This window comes from Anopheles merus, chromosome 3L (genome assembly GCF_017562075.2).
Source record: "Anopheles merus strain MAF chromosome 3L, AmerM5.1, whole genome shotgun sequence".
NCBI lineage: Eukaryota > Metazoa > Arthropoda > Insecta > Diptera > Culicidae > Anopheles > Anopheles merus.
In genome coordinates, this window is record NC_054085.1 from 14,876,118 (window position 1) to 14,899,289 (window position 23,172).

Below are 23,172 nucleotides of genomic sequence, written 5' to 3' on the forward strand. Positions count from 1 at the left end.
TTCTTGCATACAGTGCGTCTTGCATTGTAGGGCGCGCTTGTTTTAATTTATTTAACTGGAAAGGTTTTTTTTCGCCATTTTCAACTCTTATAAGTTGTCCGACGCAGAATATAAGAACGCAATCGTGAAACAGAACACATTTTATTCTCTAGAACAATGAATAAATCAGTTGATAATTAGCAATTTAATGTTAGCATTACGATCCATACAAAACTCGGATTTCCAACCGTTTGACCGGTTTTATTTTCATTGCCATAACTCATAGAACGGCCCAGTAAGCACACTAGTGATGTGCTCTTTGGAGCGCACCCACGACTCCGATCGAACTCCGGCAAAATCCGAACCACCAGCGGGGAGTCGTTCGGAGTCGGCCGGAGTCAACAGGAACCGTCCGGTGCAATGTGCTTGTGATCAGGCATTTCGTTTCTTTGCGTTTTTTTTTCGTTTTGGCAAAGGCCAACTCCGACCGACTCCGGACGACTCCCAACTATTCCGAACGACTCCAGACGACTCTGGACGACTCCAACTCCGGACGATTTCAGGCGGCTCCAGACGACTCGGAATGACTCCGGACCTGGAATAATGCTGGGCGGACCTACCTTCTGGAGTCGATTCCGAAACTATCGGAGTCAGATTGGAGTCGTCTCCAGTTTTTTGCCTACTTTACCTATCACTAAATCCACACGCAATCATAAACTTCTTCACGATTTATTCTTTAACTTATTCATAGTGCAATTTACAGTGCATATGTTCTTCCGAATTAGTACGTCAACCGCCAATTAGCTTCATTACAACTATCTTTTAATGCAAAAAATATTGTAATATTTTTCCATCCAAAGTGTACCATTCAAAAATGTGTCACATATCCATCATTCGAGAATTTAATGAGTTCAGAACGAGAACGTTCATAATGGCTATACTCGATGAACATTAGGATTAGGTACACAAATGAACTACTGGATAAACCTCGCCTTGGCCATGTCAAATCCAACGAGTATTCGTGAGTCCATTAAGTGGATATGGATGCACAAATATGGATGCAGAATTGGACCTTATTTTAAAAATCGAATTTAATCTTGAATTAAATGTCGTTTTTAAAAACTCTACTACCGAGTAAATCTAATGGACTGGTTATAGTAACGAACTTGTGCAGAATAATTCCTTGCGATATTCATTGTACCTTACAAATTAACGTAAAGTATGAATTATTTTTGGCTTATTAAATTTTGCTTGATGTTGCTTCCACATCCGTAAGCCTCTCTCAAAAACCACACGTGAGGGTTACTTCTGCAATCGTCCAATGTCCAACATTTCTTCAAACTCATCCACACCGTCTATGAACATGGTGGCATCTTGCTTCACTACTATCGTTTCCGATCTGATCGGTTTGACCGGTACACTCACAGCCATCAATATCGATGACGAGGGTGATGATTGCCCTTGAGTCGCATCCGCAACCGCTGCAGTACTTCGCACATCAGTAGATGATGTCAATTTAATCTGTTTCGGAATAATTCTAATGATTTCTTCTCCCACTCGGTTTAGCCGCTTACGACCGCTATGTGGCACACTCTTGCGCACACCCTTCGCCTTTATCCTGGTGGTCGAGTTGTGAAGCTTTTTGCGCATGAAATTCTCCACTGACACGTGATCCGCCCGGTACACGGAGGTGGTACCGGCGTACTCGAACAAGTTCAGTATGTTCTTGAGCACGTTCAGCGCCCGTTTGTTCTTTCCGCCGCCGGTCCAGCTGAAGCCAGCGAACAGCTTCCGATCGATGATGAGGTCCAACAATGTGTGCATCCGATGTTCGGACTGCCGCATGTGTCCCACGCTCGCATCGATCCACTGGCACACCTGGGTGCGATAGTCATCCTCCTCCAGACGCTTCTCAAACTCTTCCACCGCTTCCATCTCGGTGAGCAAGTCGACCTTAAACTTTTCCGGCTGTTCGATCAGCTGGCACACGTTCGCATCCACCCGTCCCGCCTGGAACGCGTTCGCATCCGCCCGCCCAAGTTCGTACTGTACCGCATTCGATTCCAGGTACTTGTCGTTCATCGATTTAACGGACTTGTCCACCCTTCCGAATCCCTCCTTTAGATTCTGCCGCAACTCTTCCTGGTTCGCCTGTATCAGACTCTTCAGCTCGTACAAAAGGTCCAGCATCTGGGGGCACGGTTTCACATCCCCGAGCGGATCATCGTCCGGCTGGACGGTGAGGCTGGACAGCAGCTTCTGCACACCGCCGTTGCTCTGCCGGTTCGCAAGAGGATCGTTTAATCGTTGCACCGTTACTCCTGCTGCCGGTTTCGGCTCGTTCAGCCGACTGCTTTCCATCGTTTCGATCATCTTGTCAGCCGACGAGAGCGACAGAATGTTGCGACACAAAATTTCACACTCAAGCCTTTCCCACACCTCCGACGGAATGCTGTACTCGTCTTGGAACAATGCATTCAGCTTCCGTATGCTTCTAGCGAATGGCCAGCACAGATATGCGGTGCCGTCAGCCTTCTTTTGGATCCAGGCGGCCGGTGCAGCTAGCAGCTCTTTGCCGCCGGTGGGAGTAGTCGTTTCTACCAAGATGTACGGCATCCTAAAAAGGGAGAAGGTACGGGCGACAAGGTACTTTAAATGGGAAGTCCTTAGCTCCAGCCGTGCTGTAGTACCTACGTACTTTCCCTATACCACTCAAAAACACACACACACAGCGAGCTTCCACAAACGGTGTGACTCTCTTTCTATTGCTTCGTTTCGTAGTATGGCAGCATGCAAACAATTTCCCCTCGCGACAATACACTTTGCTATACGTTTGATTCTCCTCCCGCAGCGCCCTTGGCGTCGTTTCTTCAATGTGTATTAAAGTTGAGCCAAATCATAACAAACAAATGTCAACTTGCTCAGCTGGTGCTGTTGGTGGGAATTTGAAACATTTCATCAAATCTGGATTTGAAAGTTTTCATTCTGATTAATTGCAACTTATTTTCAATTATAGATTCCCCTTTTTAAATGCTTCTACAAATTCTGCACTTTCAATATTCAAAAACTACATTAAATTGTAAATCGAAGGCCTTAAAATCACCGCCAAATAACAAAACGAAGGCATATTTCCACTAGTGAGGTGTACACCAAGTTCTGTAATTATAGTTTGTTTTATTACGTGGATTACAGCTTACAACAAAAGAAAAACATAAGTTCAAACCACTTGTCACTACAAAACATTAAAGTGTGCTACTGTCTGTAATGAGAATGCAGCAGATGTAGTTGCTAAAAAGAGAACAATGTAAGGAGCTTAAACCATATTTACATTAAAAGCGTACGGTCAAACCTTAGCATAGTACTACTCATTAACGGGTCTTAGGGATAATGTTTAGTTCGATGCTCTATTTCATGACTTTAAATTTCTGTTGAAAAAACTTTGCTACATCCCAATGACACGCTCGATTTCGAGGCGTAATGGTACCGGCGTATTCAAAGAGACGAACAAAGTTTTTGTAACCAATTAACGCCACCTTTCCATTTCGGGTGCCAGTCCAATCGAAATTCTGCAAAAACTTGCTATCAACTAGCTGGTCCAATATGATCCCCATACGTTCGGCTGGAACGATCGTATGCCTAACAGCATTATCTATCCATCCGTGAACAACGCTGAGATAGTCGGGATCTTTCAAGCGTACCTCGAAATCGTTCATACCGTCAAAGCTGGTTATATGATTAACCTCCACGTACTCTGTGGTCTCGGTGGGAGTGGCAGTCGTTGCTGTTGTCGGCGCATTATCTTCATCACCATCCAGCTCGATTATCTCGTATACATCGTCATCTTGGTTTGCCGTAGAAACGATATCCGTTTCCAATAGGTTAACCGTTTCCTCACATGTGTTCAGCTCTGTTTCGGTTCGGGCTATTTTTATAGGTTTACTTTCTGTTACGCCTTTCCGTTTTTCACTCATATTTACCCTGGTGTGAACGTTGCTCTTTAGTTTATTTCTGAAGAAACACTCCACGAACCAATCGTTCGCTATGTGTTCCGTAGTCGTGCCGGCATATTCAAAGAGCTTGCAAAAATGCCTGTACGTCTCCAGACGAATCTTCTCGGGGTGCGTTGGTTCGGGGTTCCACTCGAGCTGCGCTAAAAGCTTGCTGTCCACCAGTTTGTGGAGAATGTTCGTCATGCGCAATTCGGGTTTCGCTTCAGACGCGATGATACGATCCATCCAATGGTGTACCCGTTCACGATACGCTTCATCCTGAAGTCGGCTTTCCAATTCATCCAACTCTTCCTTGCAAGCTACAGCCTTTTCTTCGAATGCTGCACTATCGTCCGTATTATCCTTGGCTAATACCGACAGCACAGTTTCTTGCAACCGCGAAAATCCCTCGTTAATTTTCCTCCGCAACTCATCTTGGTTACTGCGTATCATACACTTTAGCTCGTACAGCAGGTCGAGCAATTGGGCATATGAAACATCTCCCAGCACGTCATGTTGTTTGTCCAATTCCTTGTTGATGCGGGTGAAAAACAGATCCGTACTATCAACCGGCGGCCGCTGCTCGCAGTTGGCCGTCGATTGCGGATCTTTTAGGGGAGGACTTACATCCCGAAAGGGATCATCCTCATCGCCCTGCTCCTGATTTACCATAGCACTACTAAACAGCTGCTGCAACGGGTCGGTTGGTTCACACTCCTCAACGGTCATTTGTAGATCTTCTGTTGGACTGGTAGCTGGCGTGCGTTGCTTCTCGGGCACGTGCCAGTTAGGTATATCGGCAAATGGGTCATAGTCAGGCTCTGGGTGCGGCTCCGGCAATGTCCGATTGGGCTTATCCGACTGTTTCTGCTTGCTTACCACCTGCCTGGGGGCCTCTTTAACCGGTGGTCTAGTTGGCAAAGCTTTTTCCGTCTTATCCAAACTGGTTTTGATTAGCTGTGACGGCCTACCACCTAGTACTTTGTTTTGTTTTTGCATCGTTTCAATGATGGTATATGCCATCGTTAGCGTTGGAATATCTGTGCTCAAGATCTCACACTCATGCTTTTCCCATTCCTTCGTTGGGTTGCTTTCCTTCTCCAGCAGAGCTCTTATCTTTTTGGGACACACTGCATCTGGCAAGGAAACGTACGTTGTTCCTTTCCCATCCTTGTGAATCCAAGAGCTGGGGGCTACCGCGACCTCCTTCCTGCCCAAATTGCTTTTCGTCTTTTTTACCAAAACGTACGGCATCCTACAACAAGCATTTTGCATTAATATTTAGATAAAATTGGGGAACCTTAAATGATGTGTCTTGGAATTTTCCACTCCTTCAGCTTACCTTACTTTACGCGCGCTATTTCCGGTAAGCTTTGTCTCCTTCGTATTACCTCCGCTAACAATGAAGGCTCAGCAGCTATCGTTAGAGTATTTCCGTTTACTCTGGATATTCACAGACGATTTGAAACATAAAACAAACGATGCTCAGCAAAGAGGCCCATTAATTTTGCTAGAAATCACGTCGTTTAGCGTTGTCGGCGCTGGCTTGGTGTTCGCGCAGTCCGCGGTACGGAGAAATATAAACAAAACAATGCCACGGTCATTTGACAGTCCGCGAAATCTGTCAGGTACGCGCGCGGTGATTGAAATATTTCAAACCCAGACGAGGAGTGGCGGAAAATAACCAACCAGAACCAATTTTGAATTCATCGCTGAAGCATGGCCCTTAATCACATTTCGTTTGTATGCATCGTTTATTGTTTTATTTATTTTAAATTCGGGTTCACAACTACGATACATGGAGAGTATATGTAGATCAAATCGAATGTGTATACATTAAGTGGGCTTATAGCATTCTTCTTCACCAATCCATCGAAAAACATAACAAAATTTAGTGTGCCATGACGTTGACACGGTGTCTCGTTGAGAAGCCAAATACCTACTCAACCTCCTTTTTTATATTGAGGCTAAGATCTTAATGACCAAAATGTGTGTAAAATAGTGAAAATTTAGGATATACTTATGAGTAAGTAAATATAAAAACCATTAAATCAACCAGTTTGTTTTAAATGTAAGTATCAAATCGATTTAACTTTCTCTTTTCATTTTTAGACGTCAAATTGCACTGGAAAATCCCTCCTCATACATACATTCACTTTGATCTTAACTTGGTAAGTGTGTGTAATCTAATCATATTAATATTAGTATTAGGCGCCACGATCGTAGTCGATCTAGGCCTGCTTAAGCCACTAATAGGCTTGGCTAACACCAACTTATTGGTTAACCCGTTGTAGAATGGCAATTCCTACGTATGGGAGGGACGTAAGCGGGGCTTATTGATTGTCCATAGCAGGATAGTCACAGTCATACGTTTGGGGGCACGTTCCATTCGGTACTTGAACCGTCGACGGGCATGCTGTTAAGTCGCACGAGTCGACGACTGTACCACCAGACAGGTCAACCATGCTGCTAGCAGTACAATTTGACGGTTGTACCTCAACATTATCGTAGACATCTAATAAATTCTTAAAAAAAACTTCCACACAACCATGGTCGATCATTACTGCCTGATGTAGTACAGTTCTGGAGGTGTATTGAAACAGTCGGATAAAGTTTATGTACTTTACCAACGAACACTTTCCACTACCAACGTTCATCCAGCAAAAGTTGAACAAGACGTTTTCATCAATTAATCGCTCCAGCAATAACGTCATCCGATCTTCCGCATTTTCAATATGACCAAACGTCTTCTCGATCCATTGTATTGTTTTAGCTTGGCATGTTGGGTCATTTAAATCGACCTCGAATTGATTAAATGCTTCTATCGAGTCGCAAAACACGATATCATTTTCCTCTGGAACTGAATTTTGCAATTCATCAACGCATTGATTCTCTTCGACGTATTCTTCCTGTTCGCCCGTACTATACTGCTCTGTACTTTGCTCCTGTACACCACCGCTTTCATCTTGTTCATGCACATCCTCTTCCAGCCATACATCCTGCACGCTCCACCAGCTTGATGCTGGTTTACGAATTTTACCACATTTCGCTTGCCGCGCCTTTTTCTCGCTGCAATTCTGTATGTTCTTCAAATCTGTCGCGTACTTGATACTTTTAAGGAAAAACGCTCTCACCTGCATATCATTCACCGGGTGGTTTGCATCGGTGGTACCACCGTACTTATACAGATCGACGATGTTCTTGTAATCACGCAGTGCAATTTTTGATTTCGTGCCAGCCCAGCTGAACTTCTCGATAGGCGCTTTATCGAACATTAGGTCCCACATGCGCTTCATGCATTTGCCAGGGCCATCCTCGCGAGCAACAACACGCTTCACCAGTTTGCGAGCCTTCTGCTGAAAGATTCGATCATTCAAACGATGTTCAAACTTCTTCACGTCATCTAGGTTCGTTAGACGATACACTTTGGGTTTGTTCGGAGTTGCAGGCGGGATTGCCGATTTTGCCATAACCTTTTGACTCTTGCACGTGTTGGATTGGATTTGTTTCGATACTTCATTCAGTTTAGCTCTTGTCTCTTCCTGATCACCTTTCATCGTAACCTTCAGCTCTTGAAGCAAACCGAATAGCTTTTGGTTCATCTCCATGGCATCGGCTTTCGGTTCATTTCTCGTGCTATCTGGGTTATTTGGTCCGCTTGTTGTGAGCAATATTTGCTGTAAATTGCAAAGTTCTTTATACAGATCGTAGTCTTGATCCGTGTTACGTATTGATAATGTATTGCGCCTTTTGTTGCCTCCTAGTTGATTTAATGGGTTGCACGATACCATTTTTACCGGTTTCGGTGAAGGCCCCAGTAGTTCACATTTTAACGCTGAAGTCTTGTTGCAGCTGCTGTTTATCATCCTTCCACTATTCGGCTGGTTTGCTGGTGAAGCAGGATTGCCCAACGTGACATTGGTGACAGTGGCGTTGCTAGTCGAAGCTGTCGAACTCGGTTTAACCTTACGATGCTTTTGTAAATTCTGGAAAAAAAATTCCACCTTTGCTAGCGATTCAATATTTTGCTGCACTATTTTGCATTCCCATTTGTCCCACTCCTCCGTTGGAGCGCTTTGATCGTCTTCCCACAGTTCCCTCACATTGTTAACCAGATTCGTGTCGGGCCAGTAAAGATGTACAACTCCTTTGGTTGGAGTTACGACCCATCTTTCTGGCGCAGCCAGCAGTCTCCCACCGTTTGTGGTATCATCAATTTGTACTATGGTATACGGCATGTTACCTACAATTTCCAAAGTGAGTTACAGTTGCGTACAGAACAAGACGATATTGATGATCAGCTTACAGTTTTTTCTTTCTTTTTTTTGTTGTCTCCACTCCAAGGAGTTTTCCAGCACAAAATTCGTTGTGCGTTTTCCCACTTCGCGAAGTGTTACACTGCACTGTCCGCTTGAGCTAAAACACTTCCATTCACGTCACAAAAACAGATGGAAACATATGGCGTTCAATTCTTCAGTCGGAAGGCAATGATTGAATGGCTTTAAATTAGCATGCTTTTTGAACGCTCCAACGCTTAGCATTCGTTTGTATGGTAACCCCGCGAACCGGTTATCGAATAGTCATAAAAGTATGAAAGCTCTTTATCCCAAAAAAAAAGAAAAAAACATGTCTATTCGCTGTGCCGTCTTTTATGAACTGAGCGTCCCTATCATAAATGTTGCTCCGAGCTGATGCAGACTGATGTTTCGAAGTCGTAAAATCACTGGCATGTCAGCGCAGCTTCCCTTTTGACAGCATCACTGCGCTGAAACATTTTGACTTTGCCGTGGAGCATTTTTTTTTTTTTTTTGGGGACAAAACGTTCGTCTTTGGGTAGCGATGAACAGAACAAAGCAACCCGACAACTCCCCACCCAGGAAACTGAAACAAGAGAAGACATAAAGGTTCTACCAGGTATTGTGTAATGTTTCGGTTATCGTTAATGAAATTCAGTAGAACGCTTTAGATCCTTACACGTATGTACAACACTTTATATTTTTTCAGGTTTCCATCCATACTGTTACGAAACGCCTATCCTACGCCACGTTATCTAACGTCCGGATAAAGAAGCTAGAAACAATACCATGATTGTATATGATAGTGTTTTGCAGCTTCGTTCTGCTAGCGTACTCAAACAGTCGGACAACGTTTTTGAACTTTAGCAACGAACACTTTCTACTGCTAACGTTCATCCAGCAAAAGTTGAGTAAGATGTTTGTATCAATTAATCGTTCCAGCAATGCCTCCATGCGACGCTCCACATTAGCCTCGTGACCGACTGTTTTGTCGACCCACGTTTGCATTTCCGTTCGCCTTTTTTCGTCATTTAAACGGTTCTCGAATGCATTCAATACTTCTACCGATTTTATGCAACCTACGCAAATCGTTGGTAATTGTTGCTCGGGTACATTTTGCAAACCATCTTTTTTATTCGAGAAATCTTCCTCCTGCTCAACGATTTCATTGTCTCTTTTGCTTTGTCCCTGTTGCTGTTGGTGCTTTGCTTTGATTTGTTCCTTCACGTTTATGCTCATTCTTGATGCTGGTTTACGAATGCTACCACATTTCGCATTCACTGCCTTTTTCACGTAGTAATTATCTGGGTAACTCATGTCTGTCACGTACTTCATGGTTTTGTATAAAAACTTTCTCACCTCAGTGTCATTTACCCGGTGTGCGTTGGTAGTGCCGCCGTACTTGTACAGATCGATGATGTTGAAATAATCGCGCAGTGCAATTTTCGATGAAGATCCAACCCAGCACATATGCTTGAACAGCGCTTCATCGAACATTAAGTCCCATATGCGCTTCATGCACTTTTCCGGCTCGTTCTCCTGGGCAACGATACGCTTCACCCAGCTACGAACCCTCTGCAGAAAGTTGCGATCATTCAAACGATGCTCAAACCTATCCACGTCCTCTACGGTCGTTAGACGATACATTTCGGTTTGGTTCGGTGTTTCCGATCGGATTGTTTTCGGTGGGTGTTGATTGCCTTTATGCGATTCCACCCTAAGCGGTTGACGCTTGCACGAGTCAAAGTTGGTTTCCATTTTTTGGATTCCTTCATTCAAACTATCGCCTATCTCTTCCTGGTTTGCATTAATCATACACTTTAGCTCTTGAAGTAGGCCGAATATTTTTTTGTTCTTATCTTTGGCATCGTCTTTTGGTTCATTTCTCGCTATATCTGGATTTTTTGTTTCCAATATTGGTAGCTCCTTTTGTGTCGAGCTTTTTGGTGTCGCATGGTTCGATCGCAACATTTCCTCCAAATTGCCAATGTCCTCAAATGGATCGTAGTCTTGCTCCGTGCTAAAGAGTGATAATATATTACTATTCTCATTGTCTTTTTGTTGGCTTACACAGTTGCTCGAGTCCAGTTTTAACCGTTTCGGCGTTTCTGTTCCTTTTAGTTCCTGTTTTACGGTAGAAGACTTGCTGTTGCTCGGGTCCAATTTTAACAGTTTCGGCGAAGGGCCCAATAGATCCTGTTTTACGGCTGAAGTCTTGTTGAAGCTACTGTTCTTCAACCATTCACTACTCGGCTGGTTCGCTTTCGGGACAGGATTGCTGGACATTTGGCTGGAAGTATCTTTGCGTACATTAACCGTTTTCATGGTAATAGCTGCGTTGCTGTTGAAAGCTACATTTACTGTAGTTTTGCGGTTCTTTTGTAAAATCTGTGTTGTTCTTTCCGCCGCTGTTAACGAGGCTATACTGCGGTACACTATTTTGCATATCCGTTTGCCCCACGCCTTCGGTGGTGCGCTTCGATCGTCTGCCAACAGTTGCTTCATATTTTCCACCAATTCGGCGTCGGGCCAGTACAGATAACCAATTACTTTGGTTTTAATTATTAGCCATGTTTCTGGTACGGCCAGCAGTACCTCGCCGTTTCTGGCATCAACAATCTCTACTATGGCATACGGCATGTTACCTACAATTTTGAGCGTGAATTACAGTATGTGAACAGATTGATATTACCGAGCAGCTTACCTTCGTTCTTATTGTCACTGTCCTAGGTATTTCCAGCACAACATTTGCTGTGCTTCCAACAAAGCTATATACCACCGATCACCAAATCGTCCACTCTTTGCAGCTTATGGTTGGATACATTTCCATTCACATCTCTAGCAAAAATAACGTTATAGCATTTCAAAAACTATCTATTTTACATAGAAAACACCTATGCTAGTTGTTCTGCCGCCCTTTACCAACTCCGCCCAGAATGTTGTCTAGAAATCATAACAAATCGCTGTCATTTGTTGAGCTCTCCATTTGACAGCACAACTGCACTGAAACATTTCAACTGCACCGCGGTGCGCAAATTTTTGAAACCGAAACGTTTCAGCCTAAATTTTGCTGATCAGAACAAAGCACCACCCCATTGTTCTGAAATTAACATCGCTTCGGAAGCCAAACTGAACTGAAATACCCAGAGAAGATGGCGTAATTGTGACCGCGAGGCTACATGAGGTGAACTATACAGCGAAATGAACTATTTGACAGGCGAAATATCTGACGGATAAAGCATCACAGCAATCAGCTGATGTGCAATGTAAACAAATAACGTGCACAAAATCGTAACTAAATCCATTGAATAACTTCAATATCCAGTACTTCGTCAATTTTTAGCCAACAGTTCATAATTTCTTCCAATTAGTGAATGTTCTGCTTAAGGAGATATTATTTTTAAGTGAATTTTGAAAGCGGATGTTGTGTTACCCCCGACCCTTTAGCTGAATCTGTCAGATATTTCAGCTGTCAAATAGTTCATTTCGCTGTATATTTCACCTCATGTAGCTGCGCGGTGACTATAACATTAACACTCATCCAGGTATCTTTCGGATATGATCAATGAAATTCAGTAGAACGCTTTTGATCCCTAAATATATATAAAACATTTTGTTTTTATTAAGATTTGCCATTCATATTGTTTTTCCTAAAGGCTTAGTTCTAAGAAACATGATCTAACGTCCGGATAAAGAAGCTAGAAACAATACCATGATTGTATATGACAGTGTTGTGCAGTTTGGTTCTGCTAGCGTACTCAAACAGTCGGACAAAGTTTTTGAACTCCGCCAACGATCGTTTGTCACCGCCGTTCCTCCAACTAAAGTTGAGCAAGAAGTTTTTATCAATCAAACGCTCCAACAGTTGCTTCATGCGCTGGCTAATGTCTGCGATAGAGCCAACCGTTCTGTCCACCCATCGCTCGACTTGCAGTTTCCGTTTCTCGTCGTTCAGAGTAATTTCAAATCCTTTCATTTGTGCCAAAGATTTGATGGGATTGATGTGAATCTCTGGTACGCTTTCGGCAGCCGGTGGTAGCTGCTGGGACGTACTTGCCTTTGGTTGGCTCAGCTCTCCTTTTTTGCCGTCGTTTGTATTCATGAGCTTATCATCCTTCACTTGTGCCGCAGGCTTTGTGACCCTAATACGGCCCACACCTGGTAAGCTTGGTGCAGAAACACTTTGCTTGCGTTGCTGCTGTACTTCATCATCTTTTTGTTTTTCGGTTACATTAGGCTGTTCTTCGACACTTCGGGCAGCTGCTCGTTCCTCATCCCCGCTCATTTTCCCGCTTGGTGTTGATGATGGCTTGGTTTCGGTTGCTCGTCTCTTCACCTTGCTTGCCCTGCTTTGAACCCATTCTCTCTCCTCAAACTTTCTTCGCTGATGCGGTACAGATTTGCGAATGAACGTTTTATTTTTCCTACTGTCGGCTTGTTTCAGCTTTTTCATTAAGAATTGCTTCACCTCTTCCCGCTTTATACGCTGCACGCTGGAGGAGCCAATGTACTCGAACAGCTGCACTATGTTACGAAACACCTGCATTGGGTATTTTTTGTTCAAGCCCGACCAACTAAACTTGGCAAACAGCTGTCGGTCGAATATTAGATCCAGCATTGTGTGCATCCTATGCTCGGAGCTGCTCTCGTAACCGACGTTCGACTCAACCCAACCGTAAATCTCCTTGCGGTACTTGTCTTCCCTTAATTGTTCGTCAAACTTTTCCACCTGCTCGACGGTAGTTAGTGGGTCGAAAGTGAACTCTTCCGGGTCGACTCTTTCGTACAAATGTCGAGGGCCTTCTTCCGCATCCTCATCCACTTTTTTGTGAAGCAGCAGATTAACGGTACGGTGTATTTTGCCCATACTTTCACTCACTATTTTCCTGATCTCCTTCTGGTTGCTTATCATCATAAACTTCAGCTCGCGTATCATGTCCATTATTTGCAAATTGAGTTTGTCTTCAACCGCCGATTGCTGCTCCTGCTCCTGCTCCTGATCGTGCTCTGTGCCAATCGAGGAGAACAAACGCTGTGCCTCGTCACTCAACTGCTCCACCGCGATGACAGTCAGGTCCGATTTGTCCTCCAGCGGGCTCACATCTTCGAAGGGATCGTATTCTTCCTCATCGCTTGAGTGTTGCAAACGTTTAGCCTCAATGTCGAGAATTGCTGGTTCGTTTGGCAAGTGTGCTGCAGCAGGAGCAACATCACCAAACGGATCCTCCTCCTCCATCTCTTCATCTTCCTCCTTGGGCACCACATTACCGTACAGTTGCGGCTCATTCGCGCTCTGCTGCCTTTGCTGAGCAGGCCTTGGAGTGACTTTGGCTGCGGAATAGCTTCGTACTGGAATATTCTCTCCCCTTGTGACACTGAGGATGTTGCTACTGTTACTTGCTGCACGAGCTAGGATTTTATTCCGCAGGTGCGTTGTTTGTATCACCTTTTCCGCCGACGCTAACGACGGCATATTCCGGTACAGGATTTTACACACCCGCCTTTCCCACTCCGGCCGGGGAAGTGTTCGATCGTTTGCCAGCAGTGCTCTCAGAGTTTCCCTACTGCTGCTACCGGGCCAATGCAGATATCCCACCGCTTGGGTTTTGTTTACCAACCATGACTGCGGTGCCGCCAGCAGGTCCTTGTTGCCCGAGGTGTTCACCGTTTCGACCACGACGTACGGCATCCTGCAAATTCCAAACAAATGTGTGAAATGAATCATCCGAAACTTTACATGTTGATCTGTATTGCACCCTCTTCCTGGCGTTACTGTTGTGGAACAATGCAGGCGAGCTATAATTCCCCACACGCTATGTAAAAACACTTACACTCGTTCAGTTTATTAAAACTTTGGTTGCTAAAATGCACGGCCTAGCAAGGTCGCTAGCGAAACGGAGCAGTTTGAATAATAATATTTCAGCAAATAGTCAACGTTGTCGTCTATATTGAACGAATCCGTCCGCTGGCGTCGTTTATGCTCAGAATATCCGCGCAAAACTCACAACAAACCAATGTCACTGTGGGCTTGTCACACGGGAAGCAGCCGCTGTCCGCTGAGCAAGGTAGACGAGGGCAGTGAAATATTTCAATGAAAGCCATCTGGGAAGTGTTGCGTATTTCTGCAGGATCACATTTTACCATTTTAACTGCTTTTTGCATTTTTTAAACAGTAAGTCATTTTTTGTTTCGAGTAAGAATCGAACGGAGTCGCCCGGAGTAGGAGTTGTCCGGATTCGTCAGCAGTCGCCCGGACTCGTCCAGAGTCGTTCGGTGTCGTTCGGAGTTGTTCGGAGTCGTCCGGAATCGCCCGGAATTGGAGTCGTCTGGAGTCGTCTGGAGTTGTCCGGAGTCGTTCGGAGTCGTCTGGAGTTATCCAGAATCAGGTGCAGACGGAGTCATCCGGATTGGACTAGAGTCGGCCGAGGTCGGCTTGTATAGAAAGTGCACGCTTAAAGTGAAAGACAAAAAACACAACGGAAGGAAATGTCTGAGCACAAGCACATTAAACCACACGGCTCCCGTTGACTCCGACCAACTCCGATTCCGAACGACTCCAGACGACTCCGACCGACTTCGGACGACTCCGGCTCCGAGCGACTCTGGACGACTAAGGATAACTCCAGACAACTCCGGACGACTCCGGGCGACTCCAGACGAGTCCGGACGACTCGAGGCGACTCCGTACGACTCCGAACGGTTCCGAACGATTCCGACTCCGATTTCGGACGGATCTAGTGTTTTATTTTGCGGCAGTCGGAATCGGACGAACAATAGTTGAAGTCGAATCGGAGTCGTGGGTGCGCTCCATCCTAGTAGGATCTACAGGTTTTCCTTTACAAAAGCACTGCAAATGCCGTACTACTTCCTGCGGTGCAGGATTTTTATATTCTCAGTGCTTACATATGCAACAGACGCCGTCGTATCGCTCAAAACTCTATTAATCGCATGAGAAAAAACCCAAAACCTCTTTATTTTTTTAATGTTTCCAGCTTTATTTACTTGTTAATATTGTTTTCATATTTCGCACGTACATTGCTTGAACAGAATATTGGACGTCATTCTACTAGTTTTTCTTAGTTCTTTTTAAAAATTCCCGTTTTCAAGTCAGATCAATTCCTCTTTCTTGTATGCGCAACACAAAATACTTTTCCAAGATGGATAATCTATCTTTGAAAATTGCCAATCTCATGTGCTGATCGAAAAACGCACCACTCTCAGCAAGGTTCATATTTATATTAACGATTGTAATGGGTTCCACTACTTCAGCCTACTTGCTGCGCCACGTGGTCCAACGTCTTTGCAAAGAAGCTGGCCACAAATCCGTGATTAAACACGACAGTATTGAATAGCATGGTTCTGCTGGCGTACTCAAACAGTCGAACAAAGTTTTTGTACTGGTCTAATCGTCGTTTTCCGCTACTTGTATCCGTCCAGCAAAAGTTTAGCAGGACATTTCTATCAATCAACCGTTCCAGCAACACTTTCATCCGTTGTTCAGCATCAGCAATTTGTCCAACCGTTCTGTCGACCCAACTTTGAGCTTGCTTTTTCCTTTTCTCGTCATTTAATGCAGTTTCGAATTCATCCATTTGTGCTAGCGATTGAGCCGGAGCAATATTAATCTCGGGTAATATTTCCTTGACGAAAGCATATGAAGTACCAGCAGGAGCAATCGAAACTGGTCGCTTCTCTAAGTTGGGTATGCTTGGTTCGATACCAACTGCACTAATTTTACTCGTACTCTCATTGCTCACATTCAATTCCGGTGTGTTGGAGATTTCTTCCGCTGGACCTTTTTTCGATTTGCTTGCCTGACCTTGATCGCTTCTCTTATTTGGGTGTTTTCGTTTTCTTGGTACGCTCATAGTATAAGAGCGGAGATTTACCCTGTACTGAGCATGTTTTAGTTTATTTAAGAAAAATGCAGTCACATCTTCCCGTTTTACATGCTCCATACTATTGGTACCGATGTATTCAAACAGTTTCAGTATATTCTCATAGTGTTTCATGGGGAATTGTTTGTTCCTTCCCGACCAGCTGAACTTGGCTAATAGTTTTCGGTCGAATATCAGATCCAGCATTTTGTGCATTCGAAACAGTGCGCTACTCTCAAAACGGACACAATAATCGACCCATCTGTGTATCTTGTTCTGATATGTTTCATCCTTTAGTCGTTCTTCGAAGTTTTCCACCTCCTCTACGGTCGTTAGCAGGTCGAATGCCTGGTCTTCATCGTCATCTGATAAATTTTCACACGATTCATTCATTTCTTTATCCAGCAGCTTATGAATGGATCTGTTCACTTGAGACATAGCAGTCCAAATTATTTTTTTTATGTCCTTCTGATTTCGTTCAATCGTACACTTCAACTCGTGTACCATGTCGATTAGTTGTGAAAATGTCTGAATCTCTACGGATGGTTCACTATCCGCCTCTTTGCTGGTGCCGGAGAAGAAACGTTGAGCATCATCTCTCAGCTGCTTTGCATCGATCACATTCACACGTGGTGTAGGTGGATCATTTTTTGCAGAACTCTTCTCAGGCATGTTGCTCACACTTGGCTGGGATACTCCCAGTGAAGGGCTTACTTCGTCAACTAGATCGTACACTATTGTATCTAAACCTCTCAGCTGCTTTGCATCGATCACATTCACACGTGCTATTCTAGGTGGATCATTTTTTGCAGAAATCTTCCCATACACGTTGCTCACACTTGGCTGGGATACTCCTCGCGAAGGGCCTACCTGATCAACTAGATCGTAATCTATTGTCTCTAAATCTCTCAGCTGCTTTGAATGGATGACATTCAAACGTGGATTTCGTGGTGCATCAATCTTTGCAGAAATCTTTCCAGCCACGTTGCTCAGACTTGGCTGGGATACTTCCGGTGAAGGGCTTACCACCTCAAACGGATTGTACTCTATTATCTGTAAATCTCTCAGCTGCTTTGCATCGATCACATTCAAAAGTGGTTTGCTAAGAGGATCAATGTTTGCCGAATTCTTCCCAGCTACGCTGCTCACGCTTGGCTGGGATGCTTCCGATGAAGAGCTTACATCATCAAATGGATCGTACTCCGGTTCCTCTATACCTAACAAGGACAACAGATTCTGTTCATTTTTCCGTTTCTCTGTTTCTGTCATATCGCTTAAACACTCCTGCTCAAGCGGATCATTCGTGCTCGGTTCCAAAAGTTGTTCAGAAGCGTCTGAATCATCAAATGAGTCCTCGTTCTCTTCCTTGGGAATCACAACGCTTAATAAATCCTGCAAATTTTCACTTGGCTGTGATTCTTCGACCACAATAAGAGTACTCCCTACCGAAGGAGGATCGTACGCTACCGTTTTACTGTTCTGGGCAATAGCAGTTTTGCATTTTCCTCCTTTCATTGAGCTTGTGCTGGTGGCTTTAGCTATTGTATCAATGAGATTTTTGTTAGTTCCCGTAGTTTGATCGCTAGTACCGGCATCTGACGAATTGTGTATAATTTCTATCGTTTTCTCTCCTGCTACTAGTGATGGAACTTGCTGGCATATAATCTTGCAGTTACGCTTTTCCCATACAGGCGTCGGGCTGCTTTTTTCATCCTCAAGTAGTTCTTTCAGTCTTTTCATACTTTTCGCATCAGGCCAACGCAAATACTCGCCTTGTTCATCTTCCACCCATGCTTCGGGCACCACCAGCAACTTCTTTTTACCCGCAGCGTCATCCGTCTCTATAATGGCGTACGGCATCCTGCAATCAGAATCTGCATTAAACTATTTAGATATATCACAAAACTAAGAAATTGAACCCCGTTCTCATCGCTTACCTTCCCTGAATATCTCGTATCAATGCAATCGTTTGCAGGCGTTTCCAAGGTCGATGATCAACTTCCTGTTCTTGATGTATTATCGGTATCACTTCAACACTGGATCGAATTACACACAATGGTCGAAAGAAAGGCGAATCTCGAAGGTAATGCAGATTAAAATCACGATTCAAAATGCGTTCAGCTCTCTGATCGTCTTGGCGTCCCTCATTCGGCTGTGGATTGCGTTTGCTTCGTTCTCAAATTCACAACAAACAGACGTCATTTCATTGCATTTCGCATGACAGCATCGTAGACCACCTGCGTGTGAAATATTTCAATTCTTTATTTCATTTCGTTTGCATTTTAATTTCCTCAGCCTACTTGCTACGACACGTGGTCCAACGTCTTTGCAAAGAAGCTGGCCACCAATTCATGATGAAACACGACAGTATTGGATACCATGGTTCTGCTGGCGTACTCGAACAGTCGAATAAAGTTTTTGTACTGGTCTAATCGTCGCTTTCCGCTGCCAGTATCAATCCAGCAAAAATTTTGCAAAGCATTTCTATCAATCAGCCGTTCCAGCAACACTTTCATGCGTTGTTCAGCACCAGCAATTTGGCCAACCGTTCTATCAACCCATCTATGAACTTGGATTTTCTTTTTCACATCGTTTAAAGCACTTTCGAATCCATCCATTTGTATAGTCGATTTTATAGGATTAACATTAACTACAGGTAAAATTACCTTTACGGATGTTGTTGAAGTACTTGGTAGTGCTGTTGAAGCTTGTCCCGTTTCTAAGATGCCTTTTGGATGTTCGACGTTATCTCCATGACTGGCACCTTGCCCACTGACATCCAATTCCGATGCGTTTGAGATTTCTTCTGGTGGACCTGTTTTCGATTTCCTTGCCGGACCTTGATCGCACGTCTGCAATGTAGTTTTCCGTTTTTTTGGGTGTGATCTGTCCGTACTGGTAATATGTACCCTAGCATTGGCATGGGTCAATTTTCCTTTAAAGAATATTTCTACATGCGCCCGTTCCACGCGTTCCATACCGTTGGTGCCGATGTATTCAAACAGTTTCAGTATATTCGTATACTTTTGCATTGGGAGTTTATTTCTTCCCGACCAGTTGAACTTTGCAAATAGTTTTCGGTCGAATATCAGATCCAGCATTTTATGCATACGGTGCTGTGCGCTACTCTCGAAACGGACACAGGAATCGATCCAGCTGTGTATCTCCTTCAGATATTTTTCGTCCTTCAGTCGTTCTTCGAAGTTTTCCACTGCCTCTACGCTCGTTAGCAGGTCGAATTTCTGTCCTTCATTATCATCTGACAGATTATCGATCGGCATCCCAGTTACTTCTCCATCCATAAGCATGTTAATGGACCTGGCCATTTTATACATAGCATTGGACACAATTTTTTTAATGTCTTTCTGACTTTTTTCAATCATAAATTTTATCTCTTGTACCATATCGATTAGCTGAGAAAATGTCTGAATCTCTACGGACGGTTCACTATCCGCCTCTTTGCTGGCGTCGGAGAAGAAGCGTTGTGCATCATCTCTCAGCTGCTTTGCATCGATCACATTCACACGTGGTTTACTAGGAGGATGGGATACTTCCGGCGAAGGGCTTACCTCCTCAAATGGATCGTACTCTATTATGTCTAAATCTCTCAGCTGTTTTGCATCGATCACATTCAAACTTGGTATTCTAGGTGGATCGATTTTTGCAGAACTCTTCCCAGCTACCTTGCTCACAGTTGGCTGGGATTCTTCCGCAGAAGCACTTACATCGTTGAATGGATCGTACCCCGTTTCCTCGATGCCTAACAAGGACATCAGATTCTGTTCGTTGCTTTGTCTTTCGCTTTCAGTTAAAACATTTAAAGGTTCTATTCTTAGCAGATCATTCGAATCTTCAAATGGATCCTCGATCTCCTCCTTGGGAATCACAATGCTTAATAAATCTTGCAAATTTTCACTTGGCTGTGTTTCTTCAACCACAATCAGTGTCCCTTTCGAAGGAGGAGGATACCCTCCAGGTTCATTCTTCTGATCCTTAGCAGTTTTCGTTGTGGCTGTGCAGGTGGCTTTACCAGCAGGAATCGAATTTTGCATAATTTCTATCGTTTTCTCTCCTGATGCTAGAGAAGGAACGTGCTGGTATATGATATTGCATTTACGTTTTTCCCATACGGCTGCTGGGATGCTTTTTTCATTCTCTAGCAGTTCTTTCAGATTTTTTATACTTTTCGCATCAGGCCAACGCAAATACTCGCCTTGTCCGGCTTTACTTTCCACCCATGTTTCGGGCACCACCAGCAACTTTTTTTGGCCCGCTGCGTTATCCGTCTTTATTATGACGTACGGCATCCTGCAATCAGAATCTGCATTAAACTATTTAGATATATCACAAAACTAAGAAATTGAACCCCGTTCTCATCGCTTACCTTCGCTGAATATCTCGTATCAATGCAGTCTTTTGCAGCCCTTTCCTAGGTCGATTACAAACAATGGTCGAAAGAAAGGCGAATCTCGAAGGTAATGCAGATTAAAATCACGATTACAATGCGTTCAGCTCTCTGATCGTCTTGGCGTCCCTCATTCGGCTGTGGATCGCGTTTGGTACGTTCTCAAATTCACAACAAACTGACGTCATTTCATTGCATTTCGCATGACAGCATCGTACACCACCTGCATGTGAAATATTTCATGTGACTTTTGACGCTGTTTTCAAACACCCAACAGTATTTTAAACAGAATGTTGTGTTTTAAGTCTTTAGATTACGGCAGTTTTTATTCAATAAAATTGATATCCATAGTTTTTACATATATCCTAAGCAGATAAACTAATCTCACGCTTACCTCGAACTCGTGTGCTAAGCGCTCAGCCCTACGACACGTGGTCCAAAACTTCGGTAAAGAAGTTAGATACGCATCCCTGATCTTGCACATAAGTTCCTTTTTCCCTAACATAATGAAACAGTCCAACAAATTGTGTATATTCCGCCAGCGAACGTTTTCCACCGCCAGTGTCCTTGATCCAGCAAAAGTTAAGCATCACATTTTTATCCACCAACCGCTCCAGCAAAGTTTTCATGTGATCTTCAACATTCTTCGTGTCATAGTGCAAATTTTGGTCAATCCACAGCTGCGTATGCTTTAGTTCATGCTCGTCACAGAGCCTAACTTCAAATGCATTCATGTCGTCTAGCGTTTTGAGAGGGAAAACACGACAGCTGTCTGGTGGATTTTCTTCCCCTACAGTCTGTAGACTACCTTCCTTGGAGCTACTTTCCCGCTGCTGTTCAATGCTATCGAGCCGCATTCTCTTTCGATTCTGCTCTTTCATCATTTCAATCTGTTCCATACTTTCATCCAGTTCAATCATCGTTTCATCCTCGCACACCTCCTCCACGCTCAGACGCAAGCTCGGTGCAATCGTACGTAATTTAGAATTTTTCTTCTTCAACGGCGCGTGTGTGTGACAATTGGTTTCCATATCCTTTACGTACTTTATACGTTTTATAAAGAAATCTCGCACCTCACCATCGTTCACCTGATGCCTGCTGGTGGTACCGATGTACTTGAACAAATTTAGTATTTGTAAGTATTTGTGTATAGGGCATCTCACTCCCCCCGAACCGGTAATGCTGAGATCGAGCACACACTTTTGACTAAATATCACACTCATCATTTTTTTCATACGATTCCACGAACTCTCTACATCGCTAACGAAACTGTTGATCCATTTGTGAACGCCTTGCCTAAACTCTGCATCCTTCAAACGCTCGTCAAAGTCCTTCACCTCCTCTATGCTCGCCAGCCCGTACACTTGATAATCAGCGATATCGTACGAAGTTGGCTGGCCCTGTTGCCTGTGCACACTTTGCTCCGTCCACGCCTTGAAGGCTGTTTGCAGTTGGCTGAAACCTTCAGCTAGCTTTTGTCTAACCTCTTCCTGGTTCGCCTTCATCATGCTTTTTAGTTCAAGGATCATGTCGTATAGCTGGGGAAATAGTTTAACATCTTGTGCAGGATTATTTTCAACATTCTTGTTGGTGTGCATCATCTCAACATAACCCGGTTCGTTCGTGTCGACGACAGTAGGCAAACCATCTTGCTCCACGGAATTAACATTCTGTGGGTTAAGGTCCTCAAATTTGCCGATATCTTCAAATGGGTCATTTTCCTGGTACTCTCGGCTTGCCGAATGGCTTGGTCCCCGTTGTTGCAACAGCGGCGGTACGGAATCTACATCGTGAAAGGGATCTAGCTCTTCAGTTGTACTCGGACGGTCGCTCATTCCTTGCCCATTTCCGCCCGATTGAATTGTTCCACCATGAGTGACAGCAGGTTTCATCGCAACAATTGGTGAACTGCTGTTCGCGATGCCAACGGTGTCTTCTGTTTTGCGATGCCGCTGTATTATTTTCAGCGTTTGCTGCGCTACCAACATTGACGCGATATTCCTATAGATTACTGTGCATTTATGCTTTTCCCATGAAGCCTCCGGGCGGCTTAGATCGTCGGCCAGCAGTGATTTAATGTGTCTAATGCTTTTCGCATCCGGCCAACGCAGATACTCGACGCCTTCCGCTTCGCAGACAACAAGCCACTGCTCTGGCACAGTCAGCAGTTTCGTATCTCCCGCAGCATCCACCGTTTCCACCATTGCGTACGGCATCCTGCAATTGCTGAGAAATTGCATTACTGCCGCCATCAGCTCAAACTTCTGGCGCGCTTACCTTCTTTCTTTGCTTTCCTTCGGTGTGATCAGCTTTCCCACTCAATGGACGATACACAATCAAGCAATCGATCACTGTGTAATGTATATCACCTAGCACGAAAGATACATCATCAATGAACACAATATTTAAACAATAATCCGCATATTTGTGCGTTCAATATGTGTGCTTTCTGTTCGTGCTAGCGTCTAGGATTATCGGCAAATCAAAACAAACGAACACACACAATTCGTAGAACTTTGTTTGACAGATACACAACGAGAGTGAAATGTTTCAATCTATTTGGCAGCAAAGGACGTCAGTTGCTGAAATATTTCAAATCATTCCAATTTCCTGTTGTTTAAATGGCG

The 23,172-nt window shown here is 44.1% G+C and overlaps 8 protein-coding genes across 16 annotated transcripts; 1 reads left to right on the forward strand and 7 right to left on the reverse strand.

The window, feature by feature from the left end:
* Positions 1 to 486: 486 nt before the first annotated feature.
* Positions 487 to 2,880, reverse strand: LOC121600274. 3 transcript variants are annotated; one of them, XM_041928719.1, is made up of 2 exons: positions 2,678 to 2,880; positions 487 to 2,596 (listed from the first exon to the last, which is right to left on the reverse strand). In XM_041928719.1, exon 2 carries the CDS (start codon positions 2,593 to 2,595, stop codon positions 1,282 to 1,284), a length of 1,314 nt encoding a protein of 437 aa, XP_041784653.1. In that variant the 5' UTR covers position 2,596; positions 2,678 to 2,880; the 3' UTR covers positions 487 to 1,281. The 3 variants fall into 3 exon arrangements, with proteins under 3 accessions (XP_041784653.1, XP_041784655.1, XP_041784654.1); XM_041928721.1 differs by having other exon boundaries at positions 2,674 to 2,880; XM_041928720.1 differs by having other exon boundaries at positions 2,670 to 2,880.
* Positions 2,881 to 3,134: 254 nt separating this feature from the next.
* Positions 3,135 to 5,561, reverse strand: LOC121600369. The gene is made up of 2 exons (XM_041928883.1): positions 5,311 to 5,561; positions 3,135 to 5,223 (listed from the first exon to the last, which is right to left on the reverse strand). Exon 2 carries the CDS (start codon positions 5,220 to 5,222, stop codon positions 3,384 to 3,386), a length of 1,839 nt encoding a protein of 612 aa, XP_041784817.1. The 5' UTR covers position 5,223; positions 5,311 to 5,561; the 3' UTR covers positions 3,135 to 3,383.
* A 286-nt stretch (positions 5,562 to 5,847) lies between these two features.
* On the forward strand, positions 5,848 to 18,600 carry LOC121599307. Of its 4 annotated transcripts, XM_041927021.1 has the most exons (4): positions 5,848 to 5,994; positions 6,081 to 6,139; positions 18,116 to 18,223; positions 18,436 to 18,600. In XM_041927021.1, the coding sequence occupies exons 1-4, from the start codon at positions 5,991 to 5,993 to the stop codon at positions 18,493 to 18,495; spliced, it is 231 nt and encodes a 76-aa protein (XP_041782955.1). In that variant the 5' UTR covers positions 5,848 to 5,990; the 3' UTR covers positions 18,496 to 18,600. The 4 variants fall into 4 exon arrangements, 2 of the variants coding, with proteins under 2 accessions (XP_041782955.1, XP_041782954.1); XM_041927020.1 differs by having other exon boundaries at positions 18,116 to 18,600; XR_006005659.1 differs by lacking the exons at positions 5,848 to 5,994; positions 6,081 to 6,139 and adding an exon at positions 9,084 to 9,169 and having other exon boundaries at positions 18,116 to 18,600.
* Positions 5,954 to 8,617, reverse strand: LOC121599305. Its single transcript, XM_041927017.1, has 2 exons — positions 8,275 to 8,617; positions 5,954 to 8,211 (listed from the first exon to the last, which is right to left on the reverse strand). The coding sequence occupies exon 2, from the start codon at positions 8,204 to 8,206 to the stop codon at positions 6,302 to 6,304; it is 1,905 nt and encodes a 634-aa protein (XP_041782951.1). The 5' UTR covers positions 8,207 to 8,211; positions 8,275 to 8,617; the 3' UTR covers positions 5,954 to 6,301.
* Positions 8,944 to 11,197, reverse strand: LOC121599306. Its single transcript, XM_041927019.1, has 2 exons — positions 10,968 to 11,197; positions 8,944 to 10,908 (listed from the first exon to the last, which is right to left on the reverse strand). The coding sequence occupies exon 2, from the start codon at positions 10,901 to 10,903 to the stop codon at positions 9,005 to 9,007; it is 1,899 nt and encodes a 632-aa protein (XP_041782953.1). The 5' UTR covers positions 10,904 to 10,908; positions 10,968 to 11,197; the 3' UTR covers positions 8,944 to 9,004.
* On the reverse strand, positions 11,848 to 14,286 carry LOC121599304. Of its 2 annotated transcripts, none has more exons than XM_041927015.1 (2): positions 14,095 to 14,286; positions 11,848 to 13,953 (listed from the first exon to the last, which is right to left on the reverse strand). In XM_041927015.1, exon 2 carries the CDS (start codon positions 13,950 to 13,952, stop codon positions 11,928 to 11,930), a length of 2,025 nt encoding a protein of 674 aa, XP_041782949.1. In that variant the 5' UTR covers position 13,953; positions 14,095 to 14,286; the 3' UTR covers positions 11,848 to 11,927. The 2 variants fall into 2 exon arrangements, with proteins under 2 accessions (XP_041782949.1, XP_041782950.1); XM_041927016.1 differs by having other exon boundaries at positions 14,020 to 14,286.
* LOC121599302 lies at positions 15,258 to 18,170 on the reverse strand. Of its 2 annotated transcripts, none has more exons than XM_041927012.1 (2): positions 18,078 to 18,170; positions 15,258 to 18,014 (listed from the first exon to the last, which is right to left on the reverse strand). In XM_041927012.1, exon 2 carries the CDS (start codon positions 17,998 to 18,000, stop codon positions 15,529 to 15,531), a length of 2,472 nt encoding a protein of 823 aa, XP_041782946.1. In that variant the 5' UTR covers positions 18,001 to 18,014; positions 18,078 to 18,170; the 3' UTR covers positions 15,258 to 15,528. The 2 variants fall into 2 exon arrangements, with proteins under 2 accessions (XP_041782946.1, XP_041782947.1); XM_041927013.1 differs by having other exon boundaries at positions 15,258 to 18,001; positions 18,078 to 18,163.
* A 2,253-nt stretch (positions 18,601 to 20,853) lies between the features above and the next one.
* On the reverse strand, positions 20,854 to 23,058 carry LOC121600417. Of its 2 annotated transcripts, none has more exons than XM_041928980.1 (2): positions 22,823 to 23,058; positions 20,854 to 22,762 (listed from the first exon to the last, which is right to left on the reverse strand). In XM_041928980.1, the coding sequence occupies exon 2, from the start codon at positions 22,759 to 22,761 to the stop codon at positions 20,968 to 20,970; it is 1,794 nt and encodes a 597-aa protein (XP_041784914.1). In that variant the 5' UTR covers position 22,762; positions 22,823 to 23,058; the 3' UTR covers positions 20,854 to 20,967. The 2 variants fall into 2 exon arrangements, with proteins under 2 accessions (XP_041784914.1, XP_041784915.1); XM_041928981.1 differs by having other exon boundaries at positions 20,854 to 22,771.
* Positions 23,059 to 23,172: the final 114 nt, after the last annotated feature.

Bases quoted from the DNA above. Each gene is read 5' to 3' on its own strand.
- LOC121600274 (XM_041928719.1), bottom strand. From the start codon at position 2,595: ATGCCGTACATCTTGGTAGAAACGACTACTCCCACCGGCGGCAAAGAG.
- LOC121600369 (XM_041928883.1), bottom strand. From the start codon at position 5,222: ATGCCGTACGTTTTGGTAAAAAAGACGAAAAGCAATTTGGGCAGGAAG.
- LOC121599307 (XM_041927020.1), top strand. The intron at 6,140-18,115 runs GTAAGTGTGTGT...AATCGTTTGCAG, and splicing joins TTCACTTTGATCTTAACTTG to GCGTTTCCAAGGTCGATGAT.
- LOC121599305 (XM_041927017.1), bottom strand. From the start codon at position 8,206: ATGCCGTATACCATAGTACAAATTGATGATACCACAAACGGTGGGAGA.
- LOC121599306 (XM_041927019.1), bottom strand. From the start codon at position 10,903: ATGCCGTATGCCATAGTAGAGATTGTTGATGCCAGAAACGGCGAGGTA.
- LOC121599304 (XM_041927015.1), bottom strand. From the start codon at position 13,952: ATGCCGTACGTCGTGGTCGAAACGGTGAACACCTCGGGCAACAAGGAC.
- LOC121599302 (XM_041927012.1), bottom strand. From the start codon at position 18,000: ATGCCGTACGCCATTATAGAGACGGATGACGCTGCGGGTAAAAAGAAG.
- LOC121600417 (XM_041928980.1), bottom strand. From the start codon at position 22,761: ATGCCGTACGCAATGGTGGAAACGGTGGATGCTGCGGGAGATACGAAA.